This window comes from Aspergillus udagawae (genome assembly GCF_001078395.1).
Source record: "Aspergillus udagawae IFM 46973 DNA, scaffold_7, whole genome shotgun sequence".
NCBI classification, from domain to species: Eukaryota; Fungi; Ascomycota; class Eurotiomycetes; order Eurotiales; family Aspergillaceae; genus Aspergillus; species Aspergillus udagawae.
In genome coordinates, this window is record NW_025091270.1 from 1,788,428 (window position 1) to 1,800,628 (window position 12,201).

At 43.0% G+C, this 12,201-nt stretch overlaps 2 protein-coding genes across 2 annotated transcripts; one reads left to right on the top strand and one right to left on the bottom strand.

Annotated features, from left to right (window-relative positions):
- Nucleotides 1–251: 251 nt before the first annotated feature.
- Nucleotides 252–2,833, top strand: Aud_009286 (uncharacterized protein; the record flags this gene model as incomplete). The annotated part of the gene is made up of 10 exons (XM_043294144.1): nucleotides 252–557; nucleotides 738–976; nucleotides 1,043–1,190; nucleotides 1,240–1,330; nucleotides 1,382–1,411; nucleotides 1,466–1,532; nucleotides 1,583–2,174; nucleotides 2,221–2,309; nucleotides 2,360–2,579; nucleotides 2,636–2,833. 10 exons carry the CDS (start codon nucleotides 252–254, stop codon nucleotides 2,831–2,833), a joined length of 1,980 nt encoding a protein of 659 aa, XP_043150079.1.
- Nucleotides 2,834–5,621: 2,788 nt separating this feature from the next.
- On the bottom strand, nucleotides 5,622–6,927 carry Aud_009287 (uncharacterized protein; the record flags this gene model as incomplete). Its single annotated transcript, XM_043294145.1, has 4 exons — nucleotides 5,622–5,759; nucleotides 5,830–6,413; nucleotides 6,477–6,622; nucleotides 6,707–6,927. 4 exons carry the CDS (start codon nucleotides 6,925–6,927, stop codon nucleotides 5,622–5,624), a joined length of 1,089 nt encoding a protein of 362 aa, XP_043150080.1.
- Between the last annotated feature and the right edge of the window lie 5,274 nt (nucleotides 6,928–12,201).

Consider the following 12,201-nt stretch of genomic DNA (forward strand, 5'->3'; position numbering starts at 1 on the left):
CGAGACGGGCATGATTACCACTGCGCCTCGGGGATCTGAAATTGCGAACTGGTCCAGCTAGGCCTGGCCTACTTCAGCTAGTTGGCCGTCGATCCCATTTTGCTCAGCACAGGATAATTGTGGCGGAGGCGCTGTCCGTATTGTCCAGGATCTCTTTTTTGACGCAAGTTCCCATTATCTGCGCCCGGTTGATTTGGAAAGAAAATGTTACTGTATGTTTCGTCGATGATCTTTACGAAGCCCACGCCAGGATGGCCTTAGAAAACAGCAGCAGTGACGATGCATATGAGATCTTCCGAGAGCTTGACTGGTTCCACCGTCATGCGATCTTGAATGAGACTCGAGACGACACCGAGTTGACACCCGCAGCAACAACGGGAGGCGACACGATGGAGCTGCAGCAGCCTGTGATTCCACTCACGTCGTGGTCGTCGCCTATGCGATCAGACTCTTCCCAATCCGTGTGCCCTCGAGCACCAGTGGCAATTGATGTCTCGCCAGTGCCCCCAGATGACATGAGCGATCATGCACCTATCATGCAAGACCCGAGAGATCGCGTTGTTAAGTAAAGGACCCGTGGGTCGGCCCTATCTGAGTTACAGGTTGGCTAATTCTGTACATATTCGCACCCCGCATAGTCAGAGATTGCGGGGAATTCACGTTTTTGTGAGGGCTACCTACCCAGCCTCCTCATATCTCACTGAAATATCGCTTACTGAGCTTGCTTTTGCTGTTAGATGATCACCATCAGCGGCGTCCTCGGAGCTGGACTCTATGTGCGAAGCGGATCGATCTTACGATTTGGAGGCCCTGGCGCCGTCCTCATATCTACCACAGTCATGGGGTTACTCGCTTGGATGGTAATGCAGTGCATTGGCGAGATGCTGACTCTGTGGCCGATATCCGGTGCGCTGGTGGAATACGTCGGAGCCTTTGTCGACGAGGATCTGGGCATCGCGGTCGGAATCGCTTATTGGTACCATCAACGTGGCCGTCCATGTATTGGAAGGAATCCTAGCTGACTGTTTTCTCGCTACACTAGGTTCACTTATGCGATTACTCTTGCGGCGCTAATTGTGACAGGGGCGGGTGTGCTCGATTTTTGGGATCCAGGGAAAGCCATTCAGGGGACGGTGATGTTTTTCCTCATTCCTTCTTTTATCATCTTCTTCAACAGTTTTGGAGTCCAGGTGTGACGCAATTTCCATATATTTGAGATGCATTGCTAAGGATTGCTAGATTTATGGGTTGTCAGAGGTGATCGGAGGCTGTATGAAACTAATTGGCATATGTGTGGTGATTGTCGGCATGATTGCGATTAACGTTGGGGGTAAGTCAGTTGTGCCAAGAGACTCTACTTGTTCTGAGCTGACTTTCATAGCTGGAGCTGATGGCAACATTGGTACTCGTTGTAAATCACTGCAACTTTCCCCTACGATGATGATGATTACTCAATCTGGTGCAGATTTCAAATACGACACCATCTTCCCCCATGACCCAGCGACTGGTAATTCTTGGGCATCTGTCTTGTTGTAAGTACTGACCCGAACGTATGCAACCGTGTGGTTATTAATTCGCGCAGTATTGGGTTCTCTACCGCGGCATTCGCGTACGTCGGTGTCGATATCACAGCCGCCACTGCCCTCGAAGCTCGCCCGGAACGCAAAGGTTCACAGGGAGACAAAAGATTCTGGCCGACCATCTCTGTTCGATTCGTTGCAACCTGGACAAGCTTCATCGTCTGGATCATCTACTTCCTTGCAGGAATCATGCTTAGCTTCAACGTCCACTGGCAGAACTCTAATCTCCCTCGCGCGTCATTCCTCGGTTCCCCTGTCAACCGTACCGATGACAACCAGATTAAAAGCAACTCCGGGTTCGTCATTAGCGCATCGCTTTCTAAAATTCCCGGGCTGGCCGATATGGTCGCGGCGATTATTCTCATAACCGTGATTTTTTCGGCCAACACAACTCTTTACGTCGCCTCGCGAGCACTTTTTGTTCTCGCCCGCAAAGTCCACGGTAACGAGTGGTACTTGCAGTGCCTGGCGTTCTTTGGAAAAACGAATCATTACCAGGTGCCTGTCAGGGCAATGCTTCTTTCGTGTTGTTTTCTGTGGGTGCCGTTCTTATACCTTTCACCACAGAGCTCGCCGCATACGACTATTGCAAGCGTGAGTTTCCTCCTTTTTTAGAAATTTATTTCTGACACCTAAACAGTTATTCGAGGTTCTTTCCCAAATGGGCTCGGTGAGTTGCATTATTGTCTGGACTTGTGAATGCTGGGCGTTCGTCCGGTTCTATAACTGGTAATCTCCACGACTCTGTAGAAATTTGTGCTATGTTGACATTAAATTAGTCTTTACCAACACCGTGATAAGATCAACAGCTCCCCCTCCTTGGCACGACTCCGCCGCTTTCCCCAGGGTGTAGAAGATCTATACCCCTGGCGCTCCCACGGCCAGCCCTTCACCATGTACCTCGCACTTTGTGGCTGCTTGTTCGTCCTCCTCGTCGCTGATGGTGCTGCACTGTGGCACGGCTTCTTGATCCCTGGATTGCTCTCTGCTTATCTTGCCGTATGTTCCTCACCCCATCTTAAAATCTTCATGAAAATATTGATTATACTCAAAAGCCACTCTGCTTCGTCGTTCTCTGGTTCGGTATCAAGTTCCTGCGCTGGAGAAGCCTGAAGCTACATCTTGAGAATCTGTCGGACTTCGAGGAGGCTAAGCTGAGGTTCCGATATCTGGATGAGATTGCCCAGAGAGCTGCGGTAAGGATTCAACCGCAACAGCCGCGCGGATGGGGAAATCTATGGGGCTTGATGTAAAATACACATCAACTAAGTATCCACGTACGCAGGTTCAGGCTGGTCGGTTTCCCAGGGAAATCATCAAAGAATCTTAGAGTTGATATGACTGCCCAGGTCTCCATTGTCAGAGGCATTATCCTATAACAGTGCTGGACGCTAAAATGTGCTCACTTCGGATCTCCATTGATTCCCTACTAGACCTAAAATGGACAACAAACGACCTAAAACTAGAAAATGTCAGTCATGCAAACGTCAGCGGACTTCGCCGTCAAATCCAGGGCCCAAATTGATAGATTCATAAGTACATGGAACTGATTGATATTGAGTGCTCTCGCAGACGTCGGTCAGAAGTTTTGTCAATGCGCCATAACATAAACGAAATGAAAGGATGCAAGCTCTCGCATGAAGGGAGTTATATGTGTTCGCTCAATTTTCCTAGCTCGAAACTTGTCTCAGCCACTACAGCAAGTCTCATGTCCCTTCATTGCGGAACGAGAGGTGTGAGATGGTTGCCATGGCCATCAAGAACTAGGAGGCGGTATTTCCTAATTGTATGGCCAGTCGTAGCAGAAATAAAGAGATTTTAATCCAGCGAAGGCCTGTATTATGGTAGTCGGTCCATTAGGGCTAATTTCAATTCTGCAGTTAGGTGGGAGCTTCGGGTCTTAATACCAACCCTCTATATGGACCTTCCTTTGAAGATAATGCATGGCGGGATCATCTATCCAGTAGGGATTATGCGATAGAGGTAACTTACTCTTGATTGATTGCCCGATTACCTAGCAGTTTAATCAAGTTAGCAACCCACTTCTCTCCCTTAGCTCCAACTGCTGGTCCATGACATCTGCCACCTGCTCTATTTCCGACTGTTATGAGCCCGATTCGTAAGTAAGAAGACTATATTCGTCAACTGAAGCTATTCGCAAGGTTTATCCGCGGTAGCTACCCGGCTAGACGTCTGCCTCTTACCTCTGACTGTGAGGGGCTGAAGCAAGACTTGATTCAATCTAGCTAGGCCAACATGCTGTTTACAAAAAGCTTGGGGAAGAAAGGTTCGTCCCGCGTGTTCTCAGTTTTCTCATTGGCAGTGCAGGGGTGACGCGGGAAAGTCTAGAAGAGTCTATAAGGCTGACAGTACGAACCGTCTCAATAGGATGCCTAGGCCGCGAAGCACGACATAGGAGATTTGAGCTGCTGTTGACCTTTATAAAGACATGTGCACATCTCCGCCGAAAATACGGCTGATTTAATGAATAGAGAAGATATGTCATAGCCCTAGTTACTCGGCTAAATAAACACAGAATGAAATTCTTTTCAGTAAAAAATTGAAGGAATGAATAAAAGTAGAGTCAACAGCGTGAAAATGAATGAGAAAGGAGTGGTAGTGGCAGCTAGGAAAGCAAAGAGCGAAGCCGACCCAGAAAAAACATAGCAAAATGACGGCGAATTACAGGCCCTTCATTCCCCCTTTTTTTATGGCAAGTTTAACAGTTTCTTAGTTCTCTAATTACCCTGCACGCACCTCCAGACTCGCTCCACTTCGTTTAAAGACATGTGTGGGTAACACGATGTAGTTAGGGTACAAACACTCCAGCAACAGAGCCATAAGGACCACGCTAAATCATCTTTATCTGGGTTTTAGGACTCTGCCTCATTTAACCTTTGATTTAATTTATTCATACTATAAAACAGTAACGGGATTACTCTGCATAAAAACCAGCTGACCAAGTCTGAAAAGACCTAAGCCAACTAAGTCAATGTAAATAACAGAGTCCCTAAGAAAAGTAAGACTATTCTATTTTTTAAATAGAAACAGCCTGAAGTTGATGCTCTAGTTAGTTGTGAGCTACTATTAGCACAGCATAAGCAAGGGGCATCACCTGCTCACCTGACCCTAGAAAGAATGATTTTACTAGGATCATCAAGGACTCCCCTATTAACTATAAGCATGATTAAATGTCCGAGCCTTCTAGTGTGTCTGTCCTTATTTAGGTAGAGAATATCACCCTTCTTTCCTTGCTTCATTCTGTGCCAACTCTACTCTTATCTAAGTGGTTCCTACCCCTCCTTCAAAAAATCCGCTGCCTGTGTACCCGCAGAGTTGCCTAACTAGTTATCTAGAGAGAGAAAGTTCTGGTTGCTATATTTACATTTCTTACATAAACTAAAGATGATCTAAATCACATACCTGCCGTTTGTATCAAACAAGATACGGGTTCTGCATCTCTGAATATCATCCTTGCTATCAATAAAACCAAGAAAGCTGATGACATTGTCATTCTCAATGACTTGAGTGAAGCTGCATATGACTCATTCGTACAAATGTTAATATTCTCTGGAAGGCTCTAGGCCTCTCACCCAATGGAGGCATTTCAATAAGCTTCACGAGCTGCCGCCCAAAGAGATACGGTGTGTGCTTCCACATCAGACTGGATCCGATGTTCTAACAAGACTGTTGTTGTGGCAGCAAACGCCGACCGCGGACCGAGCAATGATGAAGACGAAACGAGACGAGTGACAACTGCCCTCCACCATAACGGCACCCTACACAAAGCCCACAGCGAGCTCTATTTGTCGATGCAGTTGGCTATACTGGTGTGCCTGACTGCCCACCGAAGGCCATCTTTTGTCTTACCACGCAGGTCGATTGATTTGGCAAATATTTCGGGAAGAATGGCATTGACCATTGTAATGTGTTTTGATAATCGATGGCGACACATTGACCGCCAATAAGTACTCTTTTCATTGTGTCAAGCTGCCACAAGCATTGGCCGGTCGAGGCGCACTTGCTCGTCGGAGTAATCGCTCAAAGAAGAGACGCCAGCCATGAGCGGAGCTCTTTCCCCTGTCGCGACTCTTGCGCGTCGTTGAGCAAGCGATAAACGATAGGTGCTGTGTGAGGTTCATCGTGACCAACAAAGTATGACGTGTTTGGAACAGCCATCTTTACGAGTCAAAGCAAACATCAGCTTAATTCCAAAAAAGCAATGAGCTGAATTGCAAGGTGTGTTTACCTTGAACTTCTCCACGAACTCATCAATGCAAGTTATCAGAATCTCATCTGACCCTGCCAGAATAAGCACGCTACTAGCCTTAATCCCGTTCCACCACTCCGCTGGCGCTAGATGAGGCTGGTTGTAGTTGTCCTCTCCCTGGTCTGCCAGATACGCCCTGCTGCACGACACAGCGGAAGCAGATGTGATTATATCCTTATACATATTCGTCATAACAGACGGAAAACTCTGTGAAAAGGAGACCCACGGGCTGATTAGAAACACACCAGCTAAGGGACCAGATATGTCCAGGGGTTCAATTGCTTTGTGGGTATGTGAGATATGAGATAGCACCGCCAATGTGAGATTACCGCCGGCAGAATCACCGCCTATTATGACATTTGAAGGGCTGCGACCGGTTTCCTGGATCAAATAGCGAAGTCCTTCCACAGCTTGTTTTAGCTGAGTCGGGTATACCGCCTGCGGAGTGAAGGTGTAAGTGAGAAAGAATATTGCTATGTCCTTGCCTGCATCGTTGAGATTATCCATTATGTCAGTGACGAAATAAAGATGTGCCGGGTTTGCAGGCATTGCAAAACCACCACCTATATATTGTAAGTTTTGCCTTTTGTTTCTGAAAGCTTCGCTCCAGGGAGTTTGTGACTTACCATGGAAGTACAGGAGGACGTTTTCCGCATTCTCGTTTCCAAACCAGTGCCCTGAAGCACCGTGCGCTAATTTAACTGTGAGAGGAGCAAATCCGTTTCGTTTCGCGAAAGCTTCGTAAGTGCAACTATTCGGAGGGTTCAAAGACCTATACAGATAGTGGCTCGGTAAGCCAGTGTTGCCAACTGAGCTACAAGCAAAACGTGCTTTTCCTCTGAGGGGTACAGCTTACTGGCTTTGCCTCATCGAGAAACGTGAGAACATTTGTCTGATAACCGCATATTTAATATGCTTGCTATAGGATTTGGCACCCCATTCTCCGCGAAAAGCGCCCGTGGTTGCAGCGTAAATGGCCGCGGCGATCAACGATAAGTACGCTGGGATGAGGTCGAGCTTTTCAAGTAAATTAAGCTTCGGAGGATAATTGTCCAACGCCATCTCCCAGGATAGCATATTCTTCGCAAAGAGGTTTTTGTACAGTAAGGTAGACTAGGAGACGGCCCAGAAATTTGCTCTTCCATTCATTTCAATCCGAACACAGCCCTTTATGCCGCACGCAGGATTGCGAGAGTGTAATTTGGAGAGTTTGTGTCTTCCAATGACGACCGAAATACCGAGGAGTTACTTGCATTAGCCGACGTAGACATTGAAACATCATTCGCATTGCCGAGGCACTTTCTGGCCCTCAAAACTCTTAACAACAATACCTCTAAGCGGATTAGCCACATACGCCCGGCCTTTAGGTCCCCGGTAGCTAAAAATTGGATCACTGGCTTCTACGCCTTTCGACCCCGCACTTTTATAAAGGTCCAGCCTACCACATTGCTCGGTGAGTAAGTAGGATGCAAACTCCACGAACAGCAGAAGAACGGTCCTGTCCTGATCCGATGTGGAAGTCTCGCTTCATCTACCCAATAGCAGACACCGAAGACGAGACAAAGTTGGATAGATATGTTTAATGGCCAAAGCTAAATTGTCATTCTCCGCACCTCATTTGTAAATAGTCAAGCCAACGATGTCTGTGGACAAATACCTGATGCAGTCACCTAGGTGATATTCAACCCATCCTCCAGACTCGAGTTGTTCATGAAAGTCGGAAGAGCATCCTTCTTATAAAGTACCCTCTCTGTCGTCCGCATCTTCCGTCATGCTCTCTGTCAAGCACCGTTGTTTCATGTTTTGATCATTATCAGTGTCTCCAATCTCTACAGCCCACCTTCTTTTCCTCCTAACGCAATTAGAGCGAGGCTCTTTGATCAAGTGCACATCAAAGAAATGACGCCTCAGTGCTATAACACCAGTGTACTGTTTCCTAGAATAACAAGGGTGGGGACACAAAGCCATGGTTAAGGGCTGCAATGCTGACAAGTGCCCATTAATGTGGTTTAGAAGTGTAGTCTTATCCAGCCATTGCTAAAATTACTTATTAGCTCTCTTATTTTTATTGCCTAGACAAAACAGACAGAATCTAGGCACTACTAAAGTATAATAAAACATTAATTGCCTGCATTGTAGCTCAAGATTAGCTAGGTGAGAACCTTAATGCTAAATCTAGTCTTCTTTAGAATATAAAAGCTGAGCATATAGATAGCAAAACTACATAAAGGTCTAATAAATATAATAGTAGGCTTTTTTACTGTTCTTATAGCATTGCTAGTAGGGAGCTATATTTAATGATTTTCTCTAATATTATAATATATATTTAGCATGAGTTTAGAAGGCAAGACTGTACTTATTATTAGCATTAATAAGTTATATAAAAGGGCAAAATAACAGACCTAGATATTAGTATTAAATAGACAGGGCAGAGGCCATCCACTAGCCCCAGGCCTAGATAGTATATAACTCTATCAGTTACTTTACATAGTGAAATTATATCTTATAAGTATTATCTTCTAACCTTACTATCAACTATCACTTCCTTAGAAAGGTTCTCGCGCAAATAAGCTCTGACTGGTATGTATTTAGAGTAAATATCAAAGACTTTTATAGTATTATGCTTAGAGAAGTAATTCCTAGCAAGATATTTATTATAGTAGCTATTCTACTACTATTTAATAAATGCGTCTTGCTTTACCCGTAACTTTTTTGCTTTTTTTATATATAGTCTAGATTATTCTGCTACAAGAGACTTATGAAGGTTGGGCTCCTATCTAATTTAGTTAGTTAGTTTAGAAAAACATCTATTAAGAGTAACAACTTCCTCATTATATTTAATTTTAAAAATTACTGCAGCATTAAGGTAAAGAGGAATATTTAGATTATAATAATATATTATACACTGTTCTATATCTTAACACTCATAATCCAGTTCAATGTTATATGTAATAGCTTGCATATTAAGTACCTTAAGCAGTGCTTAGTACTTAAGAAATATATTATGATTTTAGTAATTAAGTGCTTAGCTATATATTGCTTCTGTGGCCTTAGCTGTATTAATTAAGTTAGCAAGATTGATAAGTAAATAGAAGAAAAGAAGAATAAAAAGAGTAATAAGATAGTACTATCTCCTTACAGCTTTAATATATAGTTAACTCTATTCACCACCTGCCCTCTAATACCATGAATATATAGCTAGTTTTAAAATCTATCCCTTTCTCTAAGACTAGTGAAATAATGTCTTAATAAGGAGAAGGTTAGTCCCTTATCTAACCTTAGACCACTAGGAGTGACCATTAAAAAAAAAAGGGAGATCTTTAGTAATATCTATCTATTATAAAGTCCATGATTCTCTTCCCTCTAGTGGTCTTTGGGCTAGTAGTTTATTAACAGAGGATATGCCCTTGAAGGCATCATTAGTAATGCTATGGACCATCACCTAATAGATGAAATTTATAGTAAGAATGGGATGCTCCCTAAACTAATTCTTAGGCCTAGACTCTCACAGTAAGCCATGGTTAATATAAAGCTCAGAGAGGGAATAATGTATAGGGTTATATTATCTTAGTAGTGTCATCCTTTCAGGAATTTAGGGTTAATAGTTACCTAGTATTTTACTTTCCCAGCTAACTTGCTCCACTTTATATGGAAAGATAAATACTATGCATAATATAAGTAACCTTAATGCATTAGAAAGCATGTTTAGAATAATAGACCCTATAGTAAAGGCACTTATTTATATTTCTATAGAAGCTTAACTCTATAATAGTACTAGCTCTAGCCCCTAAGCCTATAAAAAGTGCAAGACTACTTCTAGTTTATACCTATGCCTACTTATGTATATAGTCATGAGGATCATCTCTAAATAAATAGTAAAGTAAGTATATAATATTCTTAGCTATTACTAAGTATACTTTGCATAGTTTTATTAAAAGTCCCTATTTTTTGGTCAAATCATCTTTGATGAACTAAGAGTTTATTAGCATCTAGATTATTATAATAAATAGCCTTCTAGAAGGGGATATATATTAAAGATATTATCTTTTACTTATCTTAGGAGAGTCTAAGAGGTCTTATACTCTTATTTTAAGGTAAAGCTAGTAAAGTTATGATAGACTATCTTCTGAGATGGCAACCCCTTTTTTTATATAATAATAAATTCTTTGGCAAAGAGCTTAAGGATTTATAGAGAGGGGTTAGGTTCATCCTTAGAAAAATTTATTATTATACTTTCATTATAGGAAAGTCTCTATCTGCAACTAGCATTAGCACAATAGTTTTTGATATTAATCCTAAAATGGTAGTAATAGTAATAACTTACTCTGCCTAATTAAATACTGCTTTGTTATACTTTGCATTAGTAGCTGATGCTAGTCTTAGATGGTAAATAATGTTCTCCTTCTGTTCCTGCTGAAGTTGATAATCAAGAGTAAACCTATATAACTTAGTATGCCTCTACTACTCTCTAACTACTTTCTCTAGACCCTCTTTGTCTACTTCTGAAAACATGGTCATGTGATGTTATGTGCAGGTGTGAGCTCTGGGGCAGGTAGATAATTTAGTAGAGATTAAATAAGACAAGAACTAAAAAACTTTATCTTGAAGGACAGGGCTCTCAGTCTATTTAATAGTAGCTAGATTAGTTACCTAGCATGTGTTTTACTTGGTTAAGGTGCCCTTAACCACTTATAAACCCTCATCACCACCTCTTATCACCACTCTGGAAAATAACTCGCAAGTGATGATGAGGAGTAATAAAGTCCTTACCTATATCACTAGTACCTACACTAAAATTGCAAGGTTGCTTTTTCAATAGAGCAAGGCTTTTTAAGAATTAACTGTGTTTAATATGTGGCTTAAGTATGGCTGAGCGGATGGGAAGCCCTGTTTTCCACACCCTATAGTTATATGTACTTTATATTTCAGGTATCGCAAATCATATCCTGAGAGAAGTTTGTTATAGAGATGATGTGTGAGCACCTTAGGTAGTGACTGACAAATCTTGGGCTAATAGACGCTAATCTATAAAAGTGCCAAGGTATCGACAACATATCTGACCCAGATAAGCAGAAATCTTCAGCAAAACCATACCTACGGGGGTTGATAATCTAATGATTAGATCAACACTGGTCATATTCTGAATCACATTTTAATAAAGCTAGTGCCAGTTCCAAGCAGCTCAGCTATTTGGGTCAAGATCCAGCAGAATAATGCTCAACAGATAAAGCTCATCCAGATACAGTAAGAGTAATTACTTGCCAAGCAGGGGGTCATACGCAAACCATAAGAAGGAATCAGGAATGCAAGATTTAACTAGAGAGGCCTGGAGACGTTACTGCTCTGGAAAGTGTGGGATGGCAAGACTTCTGGTTTGATGTACCTGGATGTAGCATGATCTACTGCCCTTGTTCATTCTTTTCACCCTATGGAAACCTCCCTCAGGAACGGGAGTAGAACGGGAGTACGATCAGGCGTGCACCGGGTACAACCCGAAGGAGTTTTATATGGTTCCAGACCTAATCAAGGGTTATCAACAAAAAAAATAGTATGACCACACCCGCACTATCCAGTGGAAGGGATCCCAATATGCTCTTGAATGGGATAAGATAAGAAGAATTTTTCTTCGCTGCGGATAGGAAAAATTGCGCAGGGAAGAGACAAAGTGAGCGCCTGGCAAAATAAATTAGAATTTACTAATCTTCTTTAATATTACGCATACGATGAGCATAATTTATAGATATTAGGGGGTGGTCATGGCAGGTATATAATTTGAATTAATGCTATTTAAAATCAAACCTTTACCTGGGTGTTCGCGGTCGGAGAGGGTTGAAGATTAGTATGGTAGTAGTAGTGGTGGTGATGATGGTGGTATCTTATATGGTAAACGTGTTTCATTCACCTTGAAATTGATTCATGGTCAACACACGCTGACCTTCTTTCCGCTGGACCACGCCGACCGTTTCCGACACACGCTGGGCTGCTAGCCCTCCCAAGTACCATCCAATAGACGAGCATCCGTCGCTTCACACAACAATGGCTGCTGTCAAATCAGGATATCTGTCGCCTAAGGTAGGATTGTGTACGTTATTACCTCACGATTCCCTGCATATATGCACGCCTGTCACACCCGCAGGTTCCGGTCACATCGGCCATCTTTAATGTGACATAAGGTGCAGAAAACAATATGCACACAGTCAGATGGCACTGTGAACGTAGCTCGTACGCACCAATGGGAGGCTTTTGCTCTACAAGGCTATTCCGGAAATATGTGTCTGACGTGTTGGACATATGTCGTTAGCCAGATTTATCTCCGCTCTTGCGCCCAGTGCGGCTGCATTGTGAGATTAC